Source organism: Rhinolophus sinicus, chromosome 8 (assembly GCF_057876585.1).
Source record: "Rhinolophus sinicus isolate RSI-liver-muscle chromosome 8, RSI-T2T, whole genome shotgun sequence".
NCBI lineage: Eukaryota > Metazoa > Chordata > Mammalia > Chiroptera > Rhinolophidae > Rhinolophus > Rhinolophus sinicus.
Genome location: NC_142508.1, coordinates 8,404,091 through 8,431,943, shown reverse-complemented (window position 1 = coordinate 8,431,943; position 27,853 = coordinate 8,404,091). Strand labels below are relative to the sequence as shown.

The following is a 27,853-nucleotide window of genomic DNA, read 5'->3' as shown; positions in this document are numbered from 1 at the left end:
GTACGTCTCTCTTCTCCGTAGGGCACAGGGGGCTCCTTTAGCATTGACAGTGAGGAGTATGAAGCAATGCCTGTGGAGGTGAAGCTGCTCCCCAGGAAACTGCAGTTCTTCTGTGACCCTCGGAAGAGAGAGCAGATGCTGCAGAGCACAGCCCAGTGAGCGGGCAGGAGGAGAAGAGTGTTCTGAGACTGCACTTTAGGCCCCCAATGGGGCCAAAAGGGACCAAATGCCTCACCTGTCCTGTGTTGTCAGCGGATCCCAAGGGCATTTTCATGGCAAGTACCTCTGCCCTTCTCTCGCAGTGCTTCCCAAAGTGTCCCGTGTGCCGCCCGCTTCCCATTAGCATGCTTTGATGTCTGTGTGAGTCGGTCCTGCCTACGTACGGATTTTTCTCAGGCTAGTTCTAGGAAATTCTCACACTCAGTAGCTGGAAAAGGGCTAGACCTTGTTATCTGCCTGAAGTGCAAGCACAGTGGCCTCTGAGGACTTCCGGGAAGTGCCAGGCTTCCCGATGGTGCTGCTACTCTGTGAGTTCTGATGACTTCGCTTGCTTCCGTTCTCTCCTCAATCCAGAAACATACGTGAGGTATTTCCCTCTTCAGCCTTGGCTGAAACACTGTTAGTTTACTAGTTTGTTTTTTTTATGTAGTGCTTCTTAAATGTTGGTTTGCATGAGAACCATCTGGGGTGCTCATTGAAAATTGAGCTACGGGGAGCCCAACCTAATTAACTCAAACAGGATGGAGCCCAGGAATCTGTACTTTTTTAAAGAGCAGCCGCCCTCCAGAGGAGACTCTACAGCCTTACCTGGATGTAGTATTGTAAAGCCGTGGTCCACACACTATTCTGCTCACATACTTCCTAAAAGTAGTTTGGAAAATCATGTTTCCACTCACACTTGTAAGCTGACATCTAACGTTTTTCATAGGAGGTTAGAGTTGCCAAAGTATGTACTTTCTGCTATCCTGTAAATATTGATATTTTAAAATAAAACTGTTACTTCACTCTTTTAAACATATTCAGTGTAATTTAAATACATAGCAGTCTGACACTCATCCATTTACAAAAATAAATAAGTTCTTTAGTAGTTGAAAATTTTAAGTTGATGTTTTTTTTTGGATGTGTATTTCTATACCACTCTGTCGGCAAAGAATGCTATCATAACGTAACCGATTTTTATGCTTGAAATTTTCAGTTTGTTAAGTGTTAACTCAGTACAGAATAAATGTTATAATTATTGACATACAGTATTAGTATCATGTTTTTGATAATTATTAACTTACTTAGAATGCTCTTTACCCTCATTAGTTCATTCATCTAAGAACACGTAAATGTTATTTGTAGCTGACGTAAGACCTCAATGTCAATCATGTTCCTTGTTCCATTTTTTATATAGATTTAAGCACATAAATAAGTAGATGAGATACAATTGTCATGCAGCTCTCTGAATTCCTTTGGAGCTACATGTCGCAGATCAGTGATCTGTCATCAAAAATGACTAATAATGATCTAACAACAGCTGGATCAGATCTCCCTTTAGTTTGCTGAAAGCACAGCACTGATTTCTTAGCCAGCCATTGCCATCATTGACTTGTAATCCCACCATGGACGTTTCCCTGTGTGGTGCCCCTGAGGCTTTGTACTCTCGAGGGCAGTGCAGCATGGTAAGGTGGGTGAGTCTGTCTTCTGTAAAGAGGAAGCCAAAGAGTGAGGGGGAAGACGGGGCAGGCCCTGGCTGCAGGCCCAGCTCGGACACGTCAATTCTAGGACAGAACATACGTGCCCGTGACCCCTGCCAAGTGACGAGCACAGAAACAAGGCCTACCTGTTTAGCTGTACATTCTTCCGAGTGGCATGAAAAGCTGTGCATGTGCCAAAAAAAGAACAGGTGGGTCCAAACCTGCAGAGGGAGGCACACCTGCCCACGGAGGGGAGGCTGGGGCCTCAGAAAAGCACGTTTTCACATGAGCCCAGAGAATTTAGTGATTCTGATTCTAGAATAGAGGACCAGCACGGAATCTGGCTTCTTCCTCGACAGCAAACACACACGTGCTGGTAGCCTGAGTGATTCTCATCCTTCCATCGAAATAACGGAACATAGGGGTAGGGAGGATAGTTAATCCAGAGGCATCTTTTTATTCACTTTTAAATATAAATATGCCCCCGTTCAAATTTGGTTTTCTTGATTCAAACTACTGCCTGTGAGAATCTGGTTTCCATATCTATTACCTCGTCCTTCCATACAATGTCCATGCAAAGGCCATCGAACAGTGCAGCTAGGAGAGCGGCATCCCTGTCCCCCAAACCTGAGCCATTCCCCCACCTCCTACTTAGTACAAACCTCCTGTCAGACCAACTGCAGTCAGAAGCCAAGATGACGTCTACTAAAAATACAGATGTTTTCTATTAAATGTCGTTGACTAGAAAGCGTTTTGCTGAAGCCCTGGCGATTCGCATGCAGTATGTGCTGCTTTACAAAACCACCCCAGGGAGGAGGTCATGTTACAGGTCACGTGGCTGGGAAAGGGGGAACCTGGCTCTGAACAGTGCCAACCGTGTTAGGAATGTCCTGCCTCAAACTATTAACTCCCCAAAAGGTTAAAAATCAAGTAAAACTTGAGTGTGTACATATACACACGGTATACATACACATGTGTATGTGTGTTAGTCACATATAGGTAGCCATCGAGGATAACCTCTTAAAGTCACCTGTGATAGGCAGAGATGCGAAACAAAGGGCTTCGGGCTCTGCGGGGTTCTTCTCTAGAAGTCGTCCGATGGCACTGAGGGCACATAGCCATTCCCAGCTTTGGCTTCCATTACCTGAGCATATTCGGCCAGACCTCGGCCTCTAGCAGGACAGGCACCAGCTCTCCGGTTTCCTCCACCATCACTGGGAGTGAGGCCAGCGTCCAGCCCAGCAGGCTCTGCTCCCGCGCTGGGCGGGCCTGCCCCCCTCCTATAAACCACTTTTCTTGGACTAGATGAAGAACTGCAGCACACGTGCTCATGTTAAAATGTGAACTTTAATTGTAAAAATTAATTTTCTGTAAATATAGTTATATCAACCTCTCTGCACACAACTCGGTTCAGATATATACAGATATGATAAACACAGATGTTATTTGTACCCCAGAACAAAATCAGTTCAAGAAACATTTGCTCTTGGCTTCAGAATAATTCCAGCTTTCTTTAAAATAATTGCCACTGAAAACAGCAAGAACGACATACCTATATGCACTAATATTCCGGGTGAAAGTTATCAGCTGTCTTACAGGTTTCATCACATGAGGTAAAGACTTGAAACAAAAATAGATTCAGTTTCTCTTATTGCTATAACTCTTAGACTGGGGTCATCAAAACAGGGGTTTGACATTTAAGGTGACGGAGAGGCTATGCTTTTCCTAACTTGGAAAAAGGAGGAAAATCGCTTTTCCAAGGCTACAACTATTTCTTTTTCAGAAAAGTTTCTTTCCCAGACCAACAAAAAGTTTAGCCAGCAAGCTAGGGGGTAAATAAGGAAGTGCATTTTGTTTTCCTCTACTCTGTACCCTAATGTCTCCCACCCTGTCTGTTCAAAAGCTCAGCAACTATACCTTCCCTGACTTACGGTCTTTGTGGGCACTGAAACTCCTTGCCTGATGCTACCTTCAGAATAGTTTTTATACTTTTATCTTTGCTTAATTTGCCCAGAGGAAGTTTTCACTCTAATGTCAGCAATCAGCTAACTCAGTGACCTCAGTGGAGTTTTCATTTTGTGGATCATCTCCGGCCAATTTATAATACCCTGGTCCAACCTCCGCCATTCCCCAACTATCCTTAGAAAGCAAAGGAAATGGATCATTAGTCTAAATAGGCTGTAGCACACACTTCACATGTGTCCTCCTGCTATAGTAATTGAATACATTTTCTGAATTGAGATCCTATTTACCTCTGAAAGCCCATGCTATGCTGAGCTTCTAGAATGAACTCTAAAGAAATGAAAGCAGGGCTTTATTTCTCCATCATTATTTATATAGCACTGGAAGGTTCTTATTTCCTTTCTGAACATGCAGTTTCATCCAACTGCCCCTGTATTCCAGCTCCAAAAGTGAATTAAAGTGCCAGTTACAAAAACCACCTCCCAGCCCCACCAGTTAAGAGGCCTCATCAGCATTATCACATGTACCCCCTTTTGTACAAGTTTTGCTTCAGGCTGGGGACGGTAGGTCATTCTCCCGAGGACTGTCAAGTTTATCTTCCTAAAGAGGGCTATTAAGATTTCACAGTCTCCTTTTTCACTCTCCAAAACATTTAAGTAATAAAACTTTTATAAATCTCAGTTGCTTCCAAATTCCAAAACTGCCCACTTCTTCTAGGATTACAGTTTGGAAATTTCCTTCCATTTCAACCTCTGCATCCTCACTTCACACAGTGATACCAATATAAAAATAAACTTCCATCTCTTATAAGAAAAGCATTAACGTAATTCACAGTTAGCCATTTCCCACCACACTCAGCACTCCAGTAGCTCCTGGGAACAGAGGTATATTAGTAACAAAGGAAATAGTAAAAGTCCATGGCTTGGGAGTGAAAGGAGCCCTTGGCTCCTCTTCTACCCCTACCTGAATCAGAAAAGGGTTTTCCTGAAATGCGGGACGGCACTGGGCCTGCAGGATCCTGGCCGCAGGGCACCAGGCAGGGCTGCGAAGTGCAGGGCAAACAGCCGAGCACTGGGCTTTGCTCAGACTCTCGGCCCACGAGCGAGGAACCCAACAGGGAGATAAAGCCACGCATGTGTGCTAGGCCCATAGTGACTCTTGCTATTTTAGAAGTGTTTCCACACTAAGGCAAGTTCGCTGTCAAACGAACGCTGTCTTAGGGTTTTGTCCAGCAGTCCCCTCCCCTCCTTTACTTATAAGAATGACCTACTCTGGGACTGGAGAAAGCATCTCAGTCCATTCCCTGGCCACGCCGTCCCATAAAAAAACACAAACCAACCGCTCCCTGAGGTCCCTGCCTCTTCCTGGAGGCCCGCGATATCACCATGAAAAGGTTCATTCATGACTGCCCTTTGCAAAAGGTGACCTAAAGGCCGCTGTTTAAAGGTGAATCATCTCATCTTTTTATTGTGTTTGAAGGGCTTTCCATGTATCAAGACAAACAGCCAGTTTGTCCTGACAGCCACCAGAGTGAGAAGCAGTGACTCAGCCATGATGGATCTTTCCTTTTATGTTCCAGCTAAAACATCACAGGTCGTTACACTGACAAATGAAGCCTCGCGTGTGGTATTTACAATGACCTGCACTTAAATTTCCCATCTGGACTTTCCTGTGCAACAAAACAAGGTTAAGTTATCGGTGCAAATTCCTGTGCTAAATGATTTCTGTCAGTATGTCCATGAAATCAGCTTCCCTTCCCCAGCCAAATGGAAGAAGAGAGGCCATAATGGATGGTGGATATGAGCGGCCCATGCCTTCTACTTCACAGCGATCATAATTTCCTGAGGCTGTACAGCGCCCAGGCGGGACACTTACATTGCAAATGACCTACACCAGTTCTAAGCAACGCTCCCTGCTGGACGAAAGCCGAAGCTAATTCTAAGCAAATGATTTGGCCCGTAAGTCTTGGTCTCGTAGGAGATAAGCCCTGTTACTTCTGACTCCTTCCGAAGAAAGTCCTTAGCCATACGACTGGTGGACACTGTCCTAAAGATTGCTTACTATCATCTCACAAGCCTGCAAACTTGAAACAAATCCACTTCAACATCACCAAACCCCACACCTGGATTCTCAGCCTCACAAGGAAATTTGCCACCTGGAAATGTCCTCTAACTCCGTCTCAGGGTGACAGGGCAGCCCAGGTATCTCAGGTAAGCATGTTGCTAGATCAGGCTAACAGCTCCCCAGGACGACCCAGCGGCTAGGGCAGGGGAGGGCGTGAGGTCCCCAAGGCCAGAAGCCCCCAGTGGTTAAGGTACCACAGCCCAGGTTGGGTTTCCAAGCTGGCCCAGAAGGTCAGTGGTCAGTATAATCCAGCCTCTCAAGAGCTTACAGACCTGGAAGGCAGGTACCTCAAAGGATATTCACCAGCATCTTCCAAACCAAAGCGTATGGCTCCTCAGGAAATATTTCAACAGTGACGAAAGCTCTGTCATTGTGCAAGGATTCCTGCCTGGTACCGCACAGACTGAGTCCCCTTCTAGAAAACTGGCAGCAAATGATGGGGGGCTCTGCTCTCACCTAAGATACTGGAGAGAAGGCAGAGGAGCACGAGCAGAATCAGGGACAAAGCAAGCCTTCAAACAGTGACCCTGGAAGCCAGGCGCTCCATATCTCAGTCCAGGCAAGAAATCCTCGGGTCACGACAACCAGTGACAAAGGAAACCACAGAGCCAGTGAGCATGCTGCTCAGCCAGGGCTAACTTCTAGCCCCCGAGGGAGCTGCAATGGAGGGAGGGACCCAGTCCTTGGGTCCCCTCTTCAAAGGAACACAAGGAGGGAGGGGAGAAGTTCTGCTCTGGGCTCAGCGAAGCCCAGGCTCCATATGACCTGGGACATGGCACTGCCCCACAGCTTTCCGGGACACCCACACCCCAGCCCTCTGCATGAGGATGGATGCATGGAGCTAGCAGACAGACGTCCACCTAGATCAGTATGGAGTTCACAGGAGCCCAGAACCCCTGACCCACCATTCAAAGGAACTACGGGAACCTCGTTTTCACTAGCTCTACATCAGCACTCCCGAGCTCGGCATTATAAAACCACAGAAACAAAAGGTTCGCAGGCATACAGACTCTAGTGGAAGTGCTTAAAAAGAAAATTCTTCCAACAAATCCCCCAATTCTCCAGGAAGAGGGTCAGCCTATGTCCTCCGAGAGAATCCGGCCTTCCTTTCACCCCTCCCCCTGCTCTGACCACTCACCCCCTCTTAGGAGACCTTGAACTTTCGGACACCAGGAATGGTTACTTGACCCAAGTTTAGAAAGGTCACTTCTCGAGAGACAAGAGGACAAGGTTTGCTCTTCAAAGAACATGGCAGTGAAGCTTCAACTACTGAACACAGATTTCTTTTCTTTTGTAAACCTATGTATTACTGAAATGATGGCGCAACCCACACTGCAGAGGAGAAAAATGTAGTGGTTGTCTAGTTTACATTTCAATGCCCCAACTTATTTATATATTTACATAAAAGACGCTACAGTGATGAATCAATGTCTATTTGCATTTCCACACGTGAATTTCTTTAGTCTTGAATTCTGTATCAAGGAGCTCCATGGAAGGTATTTCTCTCTGCTGTGTACATTAGCCAGGCTGGAACTCGGGGACGGGGATACATGGATTGTGATTTCAGTCACACAACCAGGCAGGAAGGGTGAAGGGGAAGAAATTATTTGTCACCAATAGCTTAGAATCCCAAGTCAAAATCCTAAATGATGGCCTAGGAACTCATCAGAGCTGGCTTCCTGTGGTTAACAGTCGCTGTCTCACCTAAGCTGACACGCAGCCAGAGAGAACAGGCAGAGACCGATGGGAGCTGTCCTGGACCAAACCCCGTCGGAGGGAAGCACACGTACACTCATTGCTGACACTCGGGCTTCCTGGCCACTTTCCCAGGGGGACGCACTGTCAGATTTGCTCTCTAACAAATCTGTTACATCTCTGGCCCCAATTACTTTGCTCGAGGAACACTGTCTGTGCTAAAGAGAAGTCTGTGAGGGCGCCGAGCTGGTACCTGGTCTTGTTAGCAGGCTCCAGCCTCTGAGTTAACAGCTCAGCTCCTTGTCTGATGAGGGAGTCCAGAGGACCCTTGTTTTCATCCAGAGATTCTGCCAGTGACGCATCCAGAAGACCGTCATCCAGCTGAAGAAACCTCTTCTCTCTCCTCTACCTCAACTGGTCTGCTTTTGTGGGCCGTAGATGCTCCTCTTTAAAAACACCCAAGTTACTCCAAGAGGATGGTTAGCTCTTAAGGGAGACTGAAATGGGAGATGAATTTGCTTGCAAGCTCCAGGGCTGGCATGGTCCTTAGGAATTCGTGAACCCATCTCACAAGGTGGGGATTCCAAGAAAGAGGAATAGTACATTGAGTGGCCACCATTATGTTAACTTACTCTGAGGAACGATTCAAGGCTTCATTCTAACATTGTAGTTTTCAGCTGGCTGAGAGCAACCTCTCCCTGTCATCCTGTCCTGAGAGATGCTCAAACTTGGTGTCAGAAACATCCTTTTGTCCCACGTTGGGGTCTCTAGGCATGTAAATAGAGAAGACACAGATTTGTCTTAATATACGGGAAAAACGAGATCTCCTCCCAAGACTGGACTCCCAGAACTGATAAAAATACTGCAAAGGTGTCTGGTCCAGCTTCCACCTTTGGGCAGATGGACATCCAAGGCCACACTGGGCAGACAGACAGTTGTCTCATTCTTGAATACATCAAGGGACACAGACCAGACAGATTTCCAGAACGGTCCACCCCAGTATTTCCAGAGCTCGGGTGGCTCCTAATGATCTGTGGCCTTCGCCACACACCCTGACATCAGTCAACAAGGACACGTGACAGTCAACTTTGTTAACGCCTACGACCACACCAGGCAGCCACTCTGGGAGAGCGCGGTAGACTCCGGCATCCTACCACAGCAGAACACAAAGCCACACAGAGGCAGTCTCGTCTTACCTCTAGGGAGCCCGGAAGAAAGGAGACTGCAAAAATTACATTTGTTGGGAAGTATAAACAATATTCCTTCGTATTTAATAACAAATGAGTCCTCGGGGGCCTGGGGTGAACTCCCCATGGGAGCGGCTCACCGGTGGGGCTCACTCTCCCTACGGGCAACAGGGGTTGTCAATGACCAACATGACATCTATGCCGTAGGCCTCCAGCAGGTCCAGCAGAAAGCTGCGGTCTCCCTGGGGGTCCAGACCCATGCCCCGGGCATGCTCGGCTGTCAGAGTTTTGTCTTGACTGGCAGACACCTCCAACAAAGTCTGAAATATCCGGTTGTTTTGCTCTAGGAAAAACCTGCAGTCGCAAGACACAGGAGAGGGAGGGCAGAAAAGACAAGAATTCACCGGCAGTCCATACATGGGGAACGAATACGCCACCGTTTTGTTTCATATACGTTTAAAATGGTTTTAGAAGTCTAATATCTTTTCAAAGAAGAACGCAGGATCAAAGTTAAAGGTTAGCAAAGAAACCACTGGCATTCATCACTGTATCATCAGCTAAATCTCTGAGCAAGTGATGGCTTGGTTGCCAAAAAAGTGGTCTCCCTCTTGAGAGGTCACTAGAGGTTTAAACATAAGCTCAGGGAGAGGCCCCCAAATCCTGTGTTCCTCTCTTTCTGCTTCGTCATAAGGGGAAGTTACAAACAAAACAACTGATAATGAAGTTCTGAGGTCAAGACTTAAAGTGAGAAACTGAAATGCACCTTTCAAGGCCTGGCTAGGGAACTAGAGCAGCAGCAGCTGAGCCACCGCAGACTGTGCAAGGCTGACCGTGACCTTGACCTTCCACACATTAAAGGTGGAGCTCAGAGGAGCGGGGCAGGCACCGGGAATGTTGGGACACCAGCGAGGCTAGAAGTAAAGAGTAAAGGAACCACGGAGTCAGGCTGTAGGTTCCAATACGGCCATAGCTCACCGTCATCCTTGGGCGTTTCTTGTCCTTTGATTACTTTTTTAAAAAATCATGCACAGCGCATGGTCTACGTGTTGCTGATTTGCAGTACTGCATGAATATAGGGACCATGTTCAGAGAAGAACTGTCTGGACCTTTCAGCTGTGTTCCACAGAGTTCGTGGGTTCAGCAGAGGTGCCCAGGGCCCAGAGAAGCTCCGGAAGCCCAGGATTTTAGATACAATGGAATGTGTCCGACCTGAGGAGACCGCCGGCTCTCTGCTCAATCCCCAGACACTGTTACCTCTGAACAGCGAGTATCCATTAGAAAGAACAGCTTCTTAGAATCACAGCACTGTGCTGGTGTTGAAATGTCAACCTGAAGTTTTCAACATCAAAGCTAGAAATGGTTCTAACTGCAAGTGCGATGCCCCACCTCCATCCCGGGACACAGGGAGGAAGACCAAACAGGAAGCTGGGAGAACTGTTTCCACTTCAACTGCAATTCTGTTCTCATCACCGAACATGATTTCAACAGCTGCTTATGAATGAATTCAAGGTGTGAAGGCCAGGGCTCCCACCCTGACCACCCATAGAGCCGGGGGAATTTCATTAGGTGCAAGAGTTCAATTTTCAGAGTATCCCATAATGCTCAGTACAAGGAACTGCCCTCTTCAAAGGAAGCAACGAGGGACCTGAACCCCGCTGCGACCTGCCCAGTTAGGAATTTGTGATCAGACCCTCCTGGGTGGTGACTTTCGGTCACTGGGCTTGTCAGGCCTGCCGTGTGGCTCCCGAGCTTGTCAGGGTTATTGCAGAGCCCCTTTCCGTTCACACTGCCAGGGGCACTTAGAGCTGGGCTCCATACCATTAGCCCTGAACGCCGAGGGACAGACAGACCTTCTGTGCAATGCCCAGAAGAAAAACCTCAGCACCCCACTTTCTCTCAATAACCTTCCCCTGCTTCTTTCTTTAACTCCTCTGGGTCCCCCACTACCGAGTGCCCAGCTCTAAGTGCCTCTGGCAGTGTTAATGGAAAGGGGCTCTGCAATAAATCTGATAAGCCACGTGACTGAAAGTCACCACCCACGATGGTCTGATCACAAATTCCTAACTGGGCAGGTTGCAGCGGGTAGTCACATCCCAGGCCCACAGCTTCCTCAGCAAAGGTCAGTCTTTACCGTAAGTGAGCCCGGTCCACTGTTCTCATGCATCTAGGGTCACGTACCTTTGACACGTCACAGTAAGTTCCTTTTCCTCAAAGGCACAACCACCAGCACCAGAGCACAAGACCACAGAAGCCCTCACTGTTATCTCGTTACCCCCATAGCATCTCTCTGTGCTGCGAATGTTAACTATTAACTATCCTGCACCCGCCAATGTAAAGGAAGCATGTTTCTCCATTTGGCCTCTTATCCAACCCTGGAGATTTCCCTGCTATGCTTCCTCCCACCTCCTTAATCTACCGCCAATGGATTTCATGCAACCCTCCTTTCGTCTCCTCCGTTGATTCTCATGTATAAAATAAGCTGCAAAACTGCCCTTCTCTGGAGCATGGGAGATCTTGCTCCCTGGCATATGTCGTCAGTTTGGCTCAAAAAACTCAAGAATTCTCTACAGGTTTAGCTGTTTCTTACACTGACAGCAGCAATAAAGGATGTCCCCGGACTGCAGAGGGTGACCTGGGAAGGACCCCGGCCTGCAGCATTCGTGCTAAGGGACCCTCCGTTGACTTACAGCACGAAGAGGTCCTCTTCACATGGGTTGTAGTCTCCCTCCACTTCCTGGGAGTACAGCAGCATCTGCCTGTTGTGAGGAGAACAACGTGAGACTCTGGCACAGCTGCAAGGACCCGTCACTGGCTCGGTCAGCGGTCAGGCATCTGCATGGGCCACCGCCTCCCAGGAAGGGGGGTGACCCGGAGCCGGCCCCTGGTCCAAAGGCAGGGAGACGAGGGACAGGAAAGGAATAATCAGGGCTGGGAGTCAAGACCCCGAGGATCCAGGGCCACATCTGGCCCTGTGTAAACTCAGGCAAGTGACAATCCCTCCTAAGTGCCCATCAGCTAGGGGTGATGATACCATTTATTTCCCACGATGACCAAATCATGGAGAAAGACATGAGATAATGTACGAGCAAGTTTGCAGCACTGTGGGGCACGTACTGCTGGTTCTCTTGGGCTTCACAGATTCCGAAGTCCAGCAGAAAGACGTCACCCCGTGTACCTGCTACCCTCCTATTAGGACAGTGTGCTGGGGGCCAGCCTTCTCCAACTGCAGGGCTTCCCTTCACTGCCCACTCTCCATGTGCCACAAGGGGAAGTGTGGACAGGACAGGTGTGACCGAGAGCCCCCCAGCTGTCCTGAGAAGGGCTGCCCCTGGGGGACATCTCTGAGTACGTGCGGCCTTGGCTGCCCCTGCCGCCACCTGTGGGCACACGCGTTCCCGGGCCCCAGACCTACTACCTCTGCTCGTTGAGCCGCCGGTACTTCTCCCGGTCAGCGCTGTTTATCTTCAGCAGGGGCTGCAGGTGGTCATGGTGCGTCCTCACGTTCTGGTTGTCCACGTACACGTCGTACAGGTCTCGCTTCTCCTCAAAAATCTTCTCTGTGGTGCCTGTGAGACCCGAGGTTCGGGACATGAAAACCCGGAGGCTGCACTGAAGGGCGCCAGCCCGACCCCAACAGGACAACAAAGAGTCGGGGAGCCCCGAGTCTGCGGGGAGCTGGGAGTCTGTCAGAGGTCAGGGCAGGGACGTGTGGGTGGGAGGCAGGGAGGGCCCCATACTCACAGGCCACATAGGACACCTCTACCTCCAGGCTCTCGATGTCAGCCACGTTCACGTAGAAGAAAGGCTTGGACTCGGGAATGGTGCCCCCGATGCCGGGCAGGGACACGTTGGCCAGGCAGCAGCAGCAGTACACTGTGGAGGACAGAGGCGGTGAGGGCAGAGGAGAGGCCGTCCCGCCCCACCCTGCCGCTGGCCGCTGCCTCAGGGTCGGCCTCCCAGGACGTGTGGCAGGCTTTGCTTTGAGCTGTCCTGGTACCTGGGTAACCAGGAGGTCCTGCGCTGTGAGGAGACCGGGTGGGGACATAGGGAGCCTTTCGGGTCCCACAGCAGAACCTGGTCTTGTCAAGGTCATGCCAGCAATGTCCTACCAAATCCAGTAGACATGGGTCAGTCTTCACCTCACTAGGCCTTGCTGAAGATTGGGCACCGGTGCCCTCAAAACTCCTGCCTACTGAACCCTCTCATCTTCTGGTTCCTCCCTCCTCCCGACGGTTCTGCCTCAGCCTCCTGTGTCTTCCGCCTTTACTGTCCACCTCCTATGCCTGCCTCTTCAAACACTGGCACGCCACTCCTCACGCACTCTCTCCCCAAGTGATGCCACCCCCCTCCAGGGTTGGTAGCTCTCTCAGCTTGATCTGTAGCTCAACTTTCCCCCCAAGGTTCTGACCCAACTAGACCGGTGCCTGGTGTACATCTCACGAGGGCCTCACAGCACACACTGTGTCCCAAGCCAATGCTGTCACACCACCCCATCTACGCCTCCTGCTCTAGGGGTCCCTCCATCCTCGTCATCCTAGACTCTTCGTCCATTACAACCTCACACACAGCAGAATCTTACAACCCAATCACGCACCAAATATTGTCAAGTTTATCTCTTAACTATACCTGGAATCCATCTTCTCTACTTTAATCCAGACCCTTATCTCTCATCAGACTACTGATCTGTCACCTAGTCCACCGTCTGTTGTCACCAGAGGCCACATTCTAAAATACAAATCCAACCGTGTCCTCCCAGGCTTAACACCCGTGACCCCCTGGATATGGCCCAAACTCTTCTGACCTTGGGTCAACAAAGGAAAGACTCAAGCTTCAGCTCCAGGGAACTGAGGAAGAGCCCTTGACCTTGGCTGCTGGTTACCTCTATAGCACACGACGCCCACAGGAGGGGGAGAAAATATCAAAATGCGCTTCCGAAGTAAGGCAAATTTCCAAAGGACGAGGATCTGTTCTCCAAAGAATTTAATGAACTGAGACATGCAGCCAGCGGGGTGTGTGATCTGAAAAAAAAAAAGGAAGAATAGCTTGTTAGAAATAATCAAAATACGAGTATTGTAACTAAGAAAATATACCTGTTCAGACTCTTCACCTTTAGTTCAAATGTCTGGCTTTAAAATATCTGAAGCGATCAATAGAATTAAATCTACCCCTTGCCCCTAGGAGCCCAGCACGACTGGCCTATCACCCAGCTTTGCACCATGATTATAGAAGTGTCCAGAAAGCATATTGTCTACAATAACTTGCCTTATGTTTTAAGAGAACCCAAACACTTAGATTAGCAATCCCGCTCTGTCAAATGCAGACTTTGGGCATGAGCCCAAGACATAAATTCCTTGTTAATTAAAAAAAAAATAAAAAAAAATTTAAGAACGACTGTACCCAGACACGAGTCCAGGACTTGTGAGAGTACGGCTGACCTCACCTTCATCTCAGGGTACATGTATCGGTGGATGGAAGGCAGCCAGCAGACGGGGGGCAGGCTGCCGCCTCTCCCCGGACCAGCACGGAGTACCCCTTTCTTATCCTCATAGAAGGCGGCCAAGTGGGAGTAATGTCCAGGCATCTCCAGCTGGTGTCTGCAAACACACGGGCAGAGTGAGAAGGGCTCTGGCCGCAGCTCTGCCCCTCACTCCCACCATCCCAGGGCCTCCAACACGTCGGGACAAAGACCTAATACACTGAAAAGACGCAGGATGAAGAGTTTGAGGCTTCCCAGGACGCCTCCTTTGTTGTTACAGAAGCTTCTTGGGAAAAGCTCAACCGTGGCTCTGCTCCGACAGCGCCACAGAACACATTCACTGCCCTTCTCACGGGGAAACGGGCAGAATTAACAGACTGTGACTAATGCCTATTGTTCTTGAGCAAGGTATGCTAACAATGTGTGCCACTTCCCAGAGCAAGGCTGCGAGCTGTGAGAAGGCCTGGCTTAGAAGACCACAGGCGCCCTGCTTCCAGCTGCTCTGTTTAGAAATCCTGCCTGCTTGCTTGCTTTGTTGTTAGAGAAGAGTAAGAGGACGCTTACCCCTCAGTGCCTCAAACACGGGAAAACAATTCTTGGATGTCATTAAGGGCTCATCATTTCTACACCAAGTAACAAATAAAACTCAAATTCTCTTCTCTCCCCACCCCCACCCGCTCGGGCGGGCAGCCACTTGGCTGTGGGCAGCCCTGCTAACTGACCCCAAAAGAAAGCTGCCCTGAAGCCCTGGACCATTTGGACAGGGGAGAATCCTGCCTTCAAGTCGAGAGCTGTAGATACTATTTGGCACAATGTTTAGTGGGGGTGCTAGGGGTTGGACTGAGCCCACCTCCCCCCCGAAAAAAAATATGTTGGAGTCCTAACCCCTGTATCTCAGAATATAACCTTATTTGGAGAGAGGGTCTTTACAGAGGTCATCACATTAAAATGAGGGCATTCCGGTGAGTCCTAACCCAGTATGACTGGTGTCCTTATGAAAAGGGGAAATTTGGACGTGCTGATGAAGGCAGAGATCAGGAGTGACGTGTCTGCAAGCCAAGGAACACCAAGGTGGCCAGCAAACCAGCAAATGCTAGGAGACAGGCAAGGCCAGACTCGCCCTCACAGTGCCAAGAAGGAACCGACTGCTGACAACTTGACTTTAGACTTCCAGCCTCCAGAGCTGTGAGGCGACACATTTTTGTTATTCTCAGTCACCTAGTTTTTGGTACTTGGTTATAGCAGCCCTAGGAAACTAACATAGGGAGAAACAAAAGGCATTAAAACCTTTTTCGCCCATTTGTGTTTTCCTGGTACCCTACAATTTCCATCATACTGCAACGGAAAAGAAAAAAATCTGGTATTATTGAGCAAGGGGTGGTACCCCCTATTAGGGTTGGCCCTGGAACAATGGAGACTAACACAGGCCATCCCCCCAACATGCCACTGTTGGCTTACTTCAAATGCTGACACAAACTGCTCAGATTTAAGATTTTCATCCTCCAACCGGTAGCCAGCTGCCCTCCACCCATCTCCATTCCAGACTGACTGACAGCTCCCAATGTCACGGCTACAGCTACCACTCATTGTGGACATCAGGCCAGTTATTACACTTTTCAAAATCTGCTCTCTTGCCTCTCCTTAAAACGTAGATACTACATTTTAGTAGATACTAGTACTACCTTGGTATCATTTTGAGATGAAAATGAACTGTTATAAAGTGGGAAAAGTGCCTCACGCAGTTTGTGACACGTGTCCGTCAATCACAAAACATTCGGCTCCTTCCTTCCTTCCTAGCTATCCTGCAGGATCTAGCCAGGCACGCCGTGAAGGCACAGCAATGGGATAAATAGGGAAGGTGGTGGGCAAGCCCTGGAAAAAAACAGGCAAATTTACATCTTCAAAAGAAAAATAAAATAAAATAAAATAAGCCAAAAAAACCCACAAAGAAACAAAAAACAAAGAAAGAAAAAGAAAAAAAAATCAACTACATTCAGAAAAAATGATTACTAAAATAAGTTCCTCTCTGAGTAACAGCTAATTTGGGGGTTCCTAGACATTCTGTTTTAAGCTTGCACAAGGAAGCAGTCATATGATGTAATAAGAAATAACTCCAGAGGGGGTGCTTATAATCATCTTTCATTCTTAGAAATGTTCGTGCGTAGGTGGGAAACCCTTGATGGCTAAGCTGTGTCTGTCTACTCTGAGAAGGCAGATTTCAGGGGCTCTTCAGGGGTCTGTGTCAAATTGATGCAAGTTTGATTAATATGAAAGACCACAAAGATGATATAAAACACAGATTAGGTGTTTTCAGAAATCAAGTCTAGTTAATTTCTATAAATGTCATTCCTGCAGTTGAGTATTATCCCTCCCGGGACCTGGGCTGCCCTCACTATGCTTCTTTCCTTTCCTCATACTCTCTCATGCAAATCTCTTCTCTCATGTTAACCTTGTGTCCTCTTTAATCACCAAGCTGGAAAACCTTTCTAACTGTGACTCAACAGCTAGAAGCCAGAAAAAGATAAATGAATTCAATGAAGGGAGGCACCTACATGACAAAGTAATGTGAAAAGATAAATGACAAAGTGGAAAAACATTTTCAATTTATGTCACAAAGAACAAATCTTCCATTATACAAAGAAGTCCTAGAAATTAGTAAGAAAAGGCCAACAACCAAAAAAGAAAAAATCTTAGCAAAGGCTAGGAATGATTGACGGAAAAGCCAAATGACTCAAACGTAACCTCACTCATAAGAAGGAAAATGCATATTAAAACGATTCTCATGTACCACGTTTTACCCATCAGGATGCCAAAAACCCAAAAGTTTTATTTTGAGGCTGGCAATGTCAGAGGAAGCATGACTGTTGGACATGCAAAATAGTACAATGGGACAATCTATGGAAAGCAATTTGACACCATCTATTAATATATATACACAAAACACATACCCTTTGAACCCCCCCATTTTATTTCTGGAAACTTAACGTCCACATATTTTGCTTACATGTGAAATGGTACTTGTTTGTGAGGATTGAGTGTGGCATTATTTATAAAGGCTGCCCACCCTGTCCACCTGCCTCCCTCTAAACTGTCCCATGAGAGAGAAAGAATATTCTAGCTTATCTAAGCCATCTTGGGGCTAGTTGTCACCAGTTAGCCAGGACCCAAACTAATATAACAATGCCTTATAATTTTTGGCTTTTGAACCATGAGAATATATTGCCTATTTGAGAAATTAATTTTTTTCTTAACAGGAAGCATCAGTTTTAAAAAGGATCAGGACCCCAATAAAAATGTTCTTTCTTTCTCCGTGGAATTACTTCTAAGATGCAAAACTAGGAAATTTTAAAATACAGAAAAATATATACGTATGTCAAGTGTGTATTTTTTAAAATACACACGCACATACACACCAGAAAATATGCTAAAATTTTAACAGTGCTTTAGGGATTAGGGATAGCTTTCTGCCTCAAAATCTGAAATGAAATTAATGACTTCATAATGAAAAACAATAGTAAATGACTAGTTTTGCTGCTTCTAATAAAAAAAAAACAAATCCCTCTCTATTACCCCAGATAATATTACCCTAAATAAGAAATGATTAGGCTTTAGAATTTTTAGAGTCTGTGTGCCTACCTGGGGCGAGGAGGTAATTACTGTGGCTTTAGGGTAACAAAGATCATGCATGTGACGGCAAATTATTTCATTCATCCAAACTGATGACAGTTATATATAAACTGAAAGCGAAATCTGCCCCAGCTTTCATTACACCATGAAGAATTATTATGCACGACGCTGACTGAAACAATAACACCACCACTTGAGGCGGGAAACACGGCGGCGGATGTTCTTGGAAAAGGCATCTGTTGATTGGCACACAACCTTTATCTCGAGGGCTCATCAAAACGCACCAGCTGGCAGGTCCCTGCGGCCTCCCCTTGCACGGACGTAAGGCACGTACCGAACCTGGTTCTCCAGGAAGTGCATGTACCGGTAAAGCAGGGTATAGGACGGAGACAGGATGCCCACGGACTTCATGCGTGCGCCACGCTCCAGCTCGCTCTCCACAGGCATGTTGGCGAAGCAGGCCAGGCCGAAGAAGGGCCCTTTCCGGAAATAGCTAAAATAGACCAAAGAGGGAGTGTGGCACGAAAGCAGACAGACACTTCGTTTTGCTTTGTGTTTTCCTTTGAGAGGCAAACCCCAAGAAAAGAAATAACTGAGTCCAGGGTCTCCATGAGAAAGCTCAGCCTAAAAAAAACACTTTTTTTTAGAATCTCAGGGGAACAATTAGCCCAAGCTGCTCAACCTCCCAGATGAGACAACCAAAGCTCAAAGAAAGTATGCAGCTCGCCAAGGGTCATCCAGCTGCAGCTAGGACTTGACCTCTAGCCAGCCTGCCACGCAACTTCCCGTGACCATAAATAGACCCCTTGTCCTCTTCTGCACAACAGCTAAGGACGTGATGGCAGAACCAGAGCAAAGATTCGTCTTCAGGCCCATTTAGAACCAGTACTCTGTTCTATGATCATAAACGCTGTTGATCCCGTCCTTACTTCCTGAGTCTCTGATGTTTTTAATTGAGCACATGACCAGAGCTGTCACTTCATTTCCTTCCCCTTTCTCACACTTGTGACAGTCATGATTTCAGCCCAATGAGAAGGTTAAAGTTACTTCCTTACCTTTCCATTCTTTCCAATTGCTCCCCCACAAGAATCTTAATTACACAGGACAGTGAACTGGCCATACTTAAAGCTGGAATTCCAAGTTTTAGCCCATGAATATCTTAACTAAACCGTTCTTTATTAAAGCCAAACCTCAAGGGAGGTCCAATAATAGCTTTGAAAGGGAGAGAACTCTGTGGTAGGAATTCTTAACTTTTGGGGGGTCGTGAAATCCATCGGGAGCCTAATGTAAGCCAGGGACCTTCTTGCTAGAAAATTAATATAAACACAAAACTATACATACATTTTCAGGGCACTGACACACGCCTCCCGAAGAGCCTCTGACAACAGCCCTTATGCTCTGAGGGAAAGTAGAGAGCAGGGAGGAAATGGTATAGAGAAGACTTACATTTAGAACTACTTACATAAAATCAGACTGGATTTTATGGGACCCACTGGCCATAGATTTGAACTCAACACCTTCGAGGTCGATATCTTGAGGTAAACACCATTCCACCATGTTTCCTGTGGGGAAGAAAAAGGCCACACGTTAAAAGAAACAATCATTCAAAGAAAGGGGCTTAGTGCAGGGCTCAGCACACATGGCTTCTCAAGAAATGTGCTGGTGACTCAACCACCAACACGCTCCAGTGGATCGTCTCATCCATCACCCACATGCTGGCCGAGTTCCTGAGTTACTCGAGGGCCCTCCCTCCTTCACCTCTCTCCCTGGATGAGGCTCTTCGCCAAGCTTTGGCCATTCGTTCTTTGCTTCCAGCATTTTGGGGCTCTATCACTCATCATTAATTACTGAGTTTCCACTAGGCTAGATGTTGGAGCTACAAAGTCAAATAAGGTAGAGTCTCTGACCTCAAAAAGATTCGAGTCCAGAGATAAACACAGAGACAGAGAAGGAGACCACCGACTACAGTTACGGGTTCTGGGGGGTACATGGCTATGACACAGGGTAACATGGGAATTTAGAAAGGAGCAGTGACAAGCATCCATCAGACTGAGGGAACCAGAGAATTGTACAGTGTTACCTAGAGGCTTGAGCGGACACTAGAGAATAGTCCCTATTTTCATGCATAGTCAAAATTTTCAAAATAAAAATACTAAGCGACTTGTGAGATTTCATTTTAGAGCAAGCTTATCATCAGCGCTCTAAGTCCTAATTTCCTAGGCATTAGAAATACCACCAATAATCCCGGACAACAATGCTTTCAGATAATTGTTTGGGGCATTAGGGGAATTGCATACCCAGTCCACAAACACACAAGACAGTCTCTGGACCGGTAGACATAAGGGGTTATAAACGGGCATGAAGCGGCATCACAGCCAAACGTCATCCTTTAACAGAAATAGTCTACTGTGCTCAAAACTTGGGAGCCAGTTCATATATGAAACTTCTGGAGGCTTAAAGCGATTTTGCAAAAATAGCAATCCTTGTGGTGAGCTACTTAATGCTAGAAAACCCGCACTCGGAGCATTACCAACCCAGGCCCAGTTTTCACACCCTGAGGCCTTTGGTTTTCCAAACATGCTCACCACACTTTAGGAATTCAGCCAGGGAGCTGGGGCCTGGGGAAGATTCAACACAAGGTTTCACCTCAGGGGGAGTCAATCAAAGACAGACACGTCACCGTTGACAGATGCCTCTCTACCCCTAATTCTCTCTCCTTCCAACTTCGCATCCACCCTTTTCTTGGGCCTGTCACAGCCCCTGCCTAGCCTCTAGCTGCAAAGAGAGCTTAAGAGGAGGGCACCCAGAGGAACAGACGTGGCAATCTGCATTGTGTACATTCAGCCATTCGGTAAATATTGGTAGAACATAACTTGGCAGCACAGTGTCAGGTGCTCGGCTCCTGCAAAGGCAAATAAGTCCCTGTTTAAAGAATTTGGACAAACGCCTTCATTGTGCTGGTGGCTCAGTTACCCAGAAGGCAATGCTGAGGCTGTGGACATACCTGCCCCTCCAAGGTCAGCCTGGCAGCTGTGTGTGTGAGGGCCTCCTAGAGCTGATGGGTTATACGTTCCTAGATGGGGGACGTATGCTCTGTCCTGGCGGCATACAGTGTCGCCTCTCTCTTTATTCCTGTTTAAATGTGAAATGACCACAGCCCCACGCATATTGCATTCCACGAATCACCATTTCTTTTGGGAGAATAGACATTCGCTGCTACTGCTGCTGCCCGTTAGAAAGTTCATCTCATATATTTAAAATAGAAAAAGCAATGATCTTGAACCAAAACGATCTCTTTGTAATGGGAAATACATGACTTTCCTTCCTCTTTCTCCTTCCTTGTTGCGTGTTTCCCAACCAAGCATTTCCTCTTGAGGTCTTTGTTTCATAAGCAGGACGGCCTCCCTCTAACCTCAAGAGTGAAGCTTTGCCCCCGGTTTCCCTTTTCCAACATATGCCTTGATTTCTACTCTTCCCATTGGCTTCTTCCCAGTAGTATATACATATGCCCTGATTTCAGCTGGAAAGTAAAAAGGAATCCTGTCTCGGGAATAAAGGCAAGAATCCAGGAGTCTCATGGTCCCGACACCACATGGAAGAAACCAGAAAGATTATTTCGTTCAGACTCCAACACCAGAAAGGTAAACGGCCCACATCACTTGATTTTTGGTCTTCAATAGTTTTAAATAGGTAGTCTTAAAATCCCCTACAATGAAAGTATATCCAAAGCAGGGGAAGAAAGAGTCAGTATAAAGAAACCTGAGGGAGGAAGAAATTCATCCTGGTGGTTTCAAGTCAGCCATATGCCAATCCATGGCTGAATTCCAGTGAATTAATTTTACATGGAAAAAAAACCTTCCATTTCACACACCAGGTATCATTTTTCACTGGGCGATGGTGTGGGGTGGAGACAGAGAGCAGGCCCTAGAGAGAGGCAGACTCGGGATTGTCCCTGGCTCTGTCCCTCTCTGCCCTGTGACTTAAGGTGACTCAGTGGTTCTGTGGTCAGCTTTTCTCATCATACAGAGAAGACTGTCGGGGGGATGAGAGGCAAGGCCCCGGAAACGCCCAGCATAGTTCCTGACACACCGTGGGCCTGCAGTAACTGGTGGGTGTTGGGATTCCCGCTCTCACTTCACTCTCTCTCGACTTTCCAGAGAAGCAGCCGCATTCACAGCAGATGGCCACAAATCGACTTCTCCCTGCAAACCACAGCAGGTGAATCACCAATAGCCTGGGAAAGGTTCTGCCAACGTGGGAAATTAATGAAATTAACCACAAGTGTCTTCCACTGACATCTGATGGAAACGAGAGAGAAAGGAGGTGGCAGTTACTCATTCTAAGAGACCTTCCTGTTGGCTGTCAGAGCTGGCTGTCTCTTTGCCTCTTTCAGCTGGCCATTCTCAGGACTGCTCTTTGCATCTCAAAATTATACTCTAAATTTTCCGTTCTCATTCTCCTTTGTTAGTTTCCCCACCCGTGGCTGGAGCCATTTATTATTTGCACAAGTCAGATGACCTGGGAAGCATCCAACTCACTCCCCAGACATCTCACCTTCACTGTTTAAAAGAAAATGCTTGTATTTCATTGAACACATAGAGAATGTATGGAGATTAAAGTTAGTGAGTGATTTTTAGTTCTCATGTTTGACATAAACATGGAACATTCAGATGTACTAAATGAACTAGGTGTGTAGCTGTAATTTGGCACTAACTGAGGTTGGGAGAGGCACAATTTCTTCCTGAAGAACTAGGGGAAAAGAAACATCTTAAAAACCTCAGCAGGTTCTCCTCCCTCAGCCATTCCATGAGCCCCTCCTGCCCCCCACAAGATGCCCCAATACAAACGCACACAGCACAGAAATTTCCCCCTGACACCCACAAAATAACTCTAGGGAAAAGGCAGCCTTTCAAAGTGAATCTCAGAAAGAAGCTAATGAGGCGGATTCACAGGTGGCATGCATTGCAGGTCCAGTGCTTTCCATGCCTCAGGCCCCCACACAAGCCCTTAGTCATGTGCTGAGTCAGCTATGTCACCTCCATAGACAGGGGGTGTGGGGACAGAGTCCCAGAGAGCACTTTCCAGGCTCTTGGCCTCACGTGGAAAGGTGCTCACTTGGGTAGTAAATGGCCATCTGCTGTGATCGGATGGCCATCAGCTGTGACTAGTTAGCCATCAGCTGTGACCGGTTAGCCATCAGCCACTGATATAACTGCCGTGGCTGAGCTAGCAAGTGGGCATTGCAGTTAGCACGGGGGATTGCAGCTAGCAAGTGAGGTCGGTTGGCAGAGAAGCGGATGGCAGATTGCGGATCGTGTGGCTCCTGCTTCCTGTGTCTCCTGCTTCCTGTGTCTCCAACCCAGCCGCCAGCGAGAAGATAGTGGTATGACTCCCCTATCTATGGCTCCGTGGGTGTTCCTTTTTGGCCTCACCCTACCCTGCGTTCTTATGTGGGGAGCGGGAGCTGAGACCTCGCATGACACCCCGCATGACAGAGGGAGAGGGGATAGGGCTGATTTCCAAGTGTGACAATACCTTTTCCCTTAGTTAAGCAGAGAAAAGAACATTTTACTAGAAACCCAAAGAACAACATAAAAATAAAAATATCAAGGGCTTTAAATAATGGGTTGAACACAATGAAAAAGCAATCTTCCGCCTGCCAACCTTTCCCACCCAGCTTGCATAGTTAGCTAGCATCTGGGCCTGCTTTCAATAGCAGCTTTGTAGTCCAGATGGCCAGCACCACCATTCTGGGACTCCCTGCTCCACATAAAGGCTGGGTGTGTGAGTGTGAGCGTGAATGAGTGAGTGTGTGTGTGTGTGTGTGTGTGTGCACCTCCAGTCCTCATATCATTTGTAGATCCAATTACCATCATTTTCAAACCATGTGTCCAGTGAAAATAACATCTTTCACGCCTCTACCCTCTTAGATTTTTCTTACAGGTACCCAACTGAGCTTTCCAAACCTTGTCTCTAAATGTCCAAAAGAATTCCTCTTTTCTTCTGTATCCAGAAGAATGATACTCTCATGTATAAATTGGGTATAAATGATCATCAAATAACAGACTGGTGATTAGAATGAAATGAAACACCATTATAGTAAAATGCTTGCATAAAGTGTCCAGGTATCGTTTACAATCCCTTCTTTCCTCACTAATATTCATCTGAACACCATTACAATACCCACCTGTGTATGTGTGTATCCCATGAATCCGCACTCACCACCTGTGACTCACAGGGCAGGCAAGGGTCCCAGCTCTGCTTTTCAATTTTTATCAACTCTGTCTGTGGTTAATGTAGGATTTTCTTTTCTCCTCCCCGCTAAATCAGACCCTGGTAAGGTCCCATTTCTTCTATTACTCTTAAACATTTCCCAGAGTGAATCTCACGCTCCTATCAACCAAAAGTCCTCACATAATATCGTCGCTAGATTCTTGGAAACTGCAACTTTAAAGCAAAAACACCTATCACGAAAACAATTCTACCAAAAGCTAATTGATATAAACAAGGGTTAAGTTCCTAGGGCATATTTCTGATCACAAAAACATCACCAAATTTCTAAATAAAAACCTAAAATACTTCAAATAGTAAACACTGAAATGTGCACTCTCCATACATTTCAAGGAGATTAATACAAACAAGTAAGATAATTCTTTCCCAACCCGCTTATTCTAGTTCAGAGTTGCACGTAGCCAGAGCCTCTCCCGGCAGCTCAGGGCACAGGTGGATACCCACCCTGGACAGCACGCCTTTCCATCACAAGGCCACTCACACCCACACTCAGACAGGGACATAAGAGACATGCCATTCACCTCATGAGCAGACCTTAGGGATGGGGAAGTGGGGAGGGGGGACTGGGGTCCCTGGAGAAAACCCACGCAGACAGGGGAACAATGTGAAAACTCCACAGACAGTGGCTTTGATCAGGAATTTATTTTTTTCTCATCACTGTTATAACGAAACCAGGTTGAATGAAACTATTATTCGAGGACCTGCTACATTTACCTGTTGGTGATGGGGTAGGGCATAATAAGTATTATTAGCATCTGTTTTTATCTAGAAGTCAGGGTTACGTTGGTCAAAAAAGAGCAGTTTTTCAAACTAACTGGTATCTGGAGTCCCAACCATATGTGAGTCGATGTGTGAACTGCACAAAAAACATGTTACAAATGAAACAAAATACAAGTATGCACTTCATGTAGGAGGGGTTGGCACTATTTCATGAAACTTGTTCCAGTTACATATGTATATGTGTGTGAGGGTATTGATTGGGACGTAAACTTAATTTCATAGGGTGGGTTGCAGTCAAAATAGTTTGAGTCTCTGGGACTGGATGGCCGAACAGCCAGAGTCAGAAAGGCCTGCTCTGCTCCCCATAAACTGTCACTTCCGGTGTCTTGCTGGTTTAAAATCCCTGACCAAAGTTACATGACCCTACCTGCAACCTCCTGTCTGCCCTGTCTGAATCCCCATCTCAGAGCCCTTACTTACCCTTTTTCCTCCCACTGCATAGCAACCATCAAGTTCTTTGCAATGAGGGTTTACCTTCATAGTCCGAGGACCAGAAAGAAGCAGGTAAATCCTTCACTAACAGGCATTCCACGTTCCAGCGACTCCATTGGAGTTAGGGACACTGACACACCAGGGTTTTCTTAAACCCTAGAACCATGACTTCAGCTCTCCGGCCTCCAATAATGATCACAGAACAGCTCTGGGAATGACAGGCCCCTCACGGCCTAGGACCAGATGAGAGAGTGTATCTATTCACTTCTGAACCCCTAAAGTCTCTCGCCACTAAAATGCACGCTTCCTGCCTGGGTGGCTCGGCTAAAGGTGATGTGAACAGCCTTTGAATTCCCCAAAAATACCGGCAAGAGCCTATCTGAGGAGACTTCTCCTTTAATCGGTCTCCAGCTTAATTTCTCAATTTCATCCCCTAATACTCCCGGCATTAATTCCTCAAACTAAAGCTGTCAGAGAAAGTGAACTTGGCTGCTTGCAAAGTTACCTTGGAGGGACAGGTGGGGAGTAAGGGCAGGGAACCAGAGATCCTGGGAGCTTAGGACTCTCAATTTCAGGAGCTAACCTGGCAGGGAGAGGGGTGGGTAGGCGTCCTCTTTTGGCCAAGCAAGAAAACAAAGCCAGCGTGCGGGTGGCCACAAACAGGATCCTTTATCGTTGGAGAAGCGCAAACACGACAGTGGGGATGGGAGCGCGGACTGGGATTTGGAGAATGAGTCGGACAGAAAGGAGGGAGGGTCGGAGGGCGCAGGGAACAAAGCCCCACGTCCCGCGCCCAGACCTCGCGGGGGCACTCTGATCACTCCTCGGGAGCCCAGCGGGCGGAATGGGGGTGCAGGTGTGTGGGTGCGCGCGCAGCGAGCCCCTCCCTCGCCGTCCCCCAAGCCCGGGCGGGGGCGGGGGCGACCCTATCCCGGGTCCCCGAGCGGCTCTCACCCGAGCGGGGATCGAAGGTGACCACGAACACGGCCACCACCTGGTCCTCCTCCACGTCGCCCAGCTCCAGGCGCCCGGGCTGCAGCAGCACCCCGGAGGCACCCAGCTCCTCGGGCTCCCGCCGCCTCCATGGCTCCGCGGCCAAGCGGCCGCCCCCGGCGCCGCCCCAGCCGCGGCCTCCAGCCTGCAGCTCCGGGGCCTGCGGCGGGGAGACGGCTGGGCCCTCGGCCCAGCGCAGCAGCGGCGCCGCGTCGCCCCGCTCCGCCATGGCGAAGCGAGGAGGAGCCGCGGGCGGCGAGGGGCGGGCGCAGGGGCGGACCGCAGCAACTCCCCTCGCCGGCCGGCCGGCCCACGGGGCGCCGCTCCCCGCCGCCCGAAGCCCGCACCTGCCCTGTGCGGCCCCGCCCTGCCCCCGCTGCCCTCCCACCGGAGTCGACTTCGCGATCGAGCCCCAACAGGCTTCGCTGAGCTGCGTGCCTGATTCCAGAGTTCCTGGATGCCCGTGCATGCTCTGTCATAGGAAGTGTGTGGGGCCGTGACGCGCAGCCACCTGGACCTGTCTACCTGGGTCTGGGAGGTGGTGCCTTCTCACCTAGGATTCCGTGGGTAACTGTACCACCGTGAATTCTTACACGCCACCATTATTTTTGAAAGTCCCCGTGTCATATGGACCATGACAGATACGTATTACATAATCGTGGATGTGTGGCCAAAGCCACCACTGTGCTGGCAAGTGAAGCAGAAGAGGGGAGCATTGGCTGCATGATGCTGTCAGGCTTGGGATGAGGCCTGGTCTTTGGAAGGGGGAGCTTTGGTGTCCGGCCTGGGGCAGTGTGTGTATCACCCAGTCTCTGCGCCCAGCAGGGAGCTGGACAGTGCCCTGGCCTAGCCTTCCTGCACCCTGCCTGGGGCCCCCCAGCCATTTCAGTGACTAAATATCTACAGAGAGTGGAGGACGGTCTCTTGTCCTTGGGGAGTGGTGGAGAGGTTGAACTAAGTATATAAATGCTGAAAGCAGTTCCTATTCTTTTGGGTAAAACACTGCATAAAGAGATTCTTTATTGTTATGTCATAGATTTGGCCTGGAAGCAGCAGCCTCGGGCAGTCATTGATGATTTCCTTGGGAGGAGGGGTTAGACCATACCATTGTTGTGTCTCTGGCACATAGGAGTCTTCATAAAACCCCCTGGATAACACCTAGCGTGTAAAGCCACTGGGTGCTTCTGAGGGGCAAGCTGCCCCACCTTCCTGAACCTTGGATGAATTGGGTATTTGAACAAGTCTCTCTCCTCACCTCATTCTCTCTCATTAATAGCTATTTCTGGTTCTTATTTCCCCCTCTTCCGAAAGAGTAATTTAGCCACCAGATTTATCCCAATGGTTGAGCCATTTAAAATGTTATTTTAAAGTACAAAACGGGGGTTCGTAGAAAATCCTTAGCTTCCAAAGCCATCAGCTTTAGGTCTTTCGTCTTTCTCACCTGAGGGACTTCTGTTTCCTGACCTTTTGTGTGAACCTCGTCCTCCACCCCAGCACCCCTTAGTTTAATGTCCTCAAGCTGTGTTTATACCAGGAGATAAACTTATAATCCCCATTCCAATCAATTTTCTGTATAAATAGAAGACCAAAATGCCCAAACCCTAACC

The 27,853-nt window shown here is 48.0% G+C and overlaps 2 protein-coding genes across 5 annotated transcripts in view; one reads left to right on the top strand and one right to left on the bottom strand.

Annotated features, from left to right (window-relative positions):
* AGK (acylglycerol kinase) overlaps window positions 1–1,247 on the top strand; it is a 75,857-nt gene extending 74,610 nt beyond the window's left edge. For all 3 annotated transcript variants that reach the window (XM_019749857.3, XM_088799875.1, XM_074315264.2), the window contains exon 16: window positions 22–1,247. In XM_019749857.3, the coding sequence (XP_019605416.1) occupies window positions 22–159 (138 nt within the window). In that variant the 3' untranslated portion in view covers window positions 160–1,247. The remainder of the gene's footprint in view (window positions 1–21) is intronic.
* A 1,760-nt stretch (window positions 1,248–3,007) lies between these two features.
* DENND11 (DENN domain containing 11) lies at window positions 3,008–26,554 on the bottom strand. Of its 2 annotated transcripts, XM_019749867.3 has the most exons (10): window positions 26,208–26,554; window positions 19,213–19,312; window positions 18,085–18,243; window positions 14,088–14,241; window positions 13,527–13,665; window positions 12,389–12,520; window positions 12,063–12,213; window positions 11,335–11,403; window positions 8,788–9,001; window positions 3,008–8,227 (listed from the first exon to the last, which is right to left on the bottom strand). In XM_019749867.3, exons 1-9 carry the CDS (start codon window positions 26,473–26,475, stop codon window positions 8,806–8,808), a joined length of 1,368 nt encoding a protein of 455 aa, XP_019605426.2. In that variant the 5' UTR covers window positions 26,476–26,554; the 3' UTR covers window positions 3,008–8,227; window positions 8,788–8,805. The 2 variants fall into 2 exon arrangements, with proteins under 2 accessions (XP_019605426.2, XP_019605427.2); XM_019749868.3 differs by having other exon boundaries at window positions 3,008–9,001; window positions 26,208–26,553.
* Between the last annotated feature and the right edge of the window lie 1,299 nt (window positions 26,555–27,853).

What these genes read in the sequence shown, in the direction of transcription:
- DENND11 (XM_019749867.3), bottom strand. Translation starts at nt 26,475, where the DNA reads ATGGCGGAGCGGGGCGACGCGGCGCCGCTGCTGCGCTGGGCCGAGGGC. An exon ending in CACCTTCGATCCCCGCTCGG is followed by an intron (nt 19,313 to 26,207) that starts GTGAGAGCCGCT and finishes TCTTCCCCACAG; the next exon opens with GAAACATGGTGGAATGGTGT. An exon ending in CGGCGGCTCAACGAGCAGAG is followed by an intron (nt 11,404 to 12,062) that starts GTAGTAGGTCTG and finishes TCCTCACAACAG; the next exon opens with GCAGATGCTGCTGTACTCCC.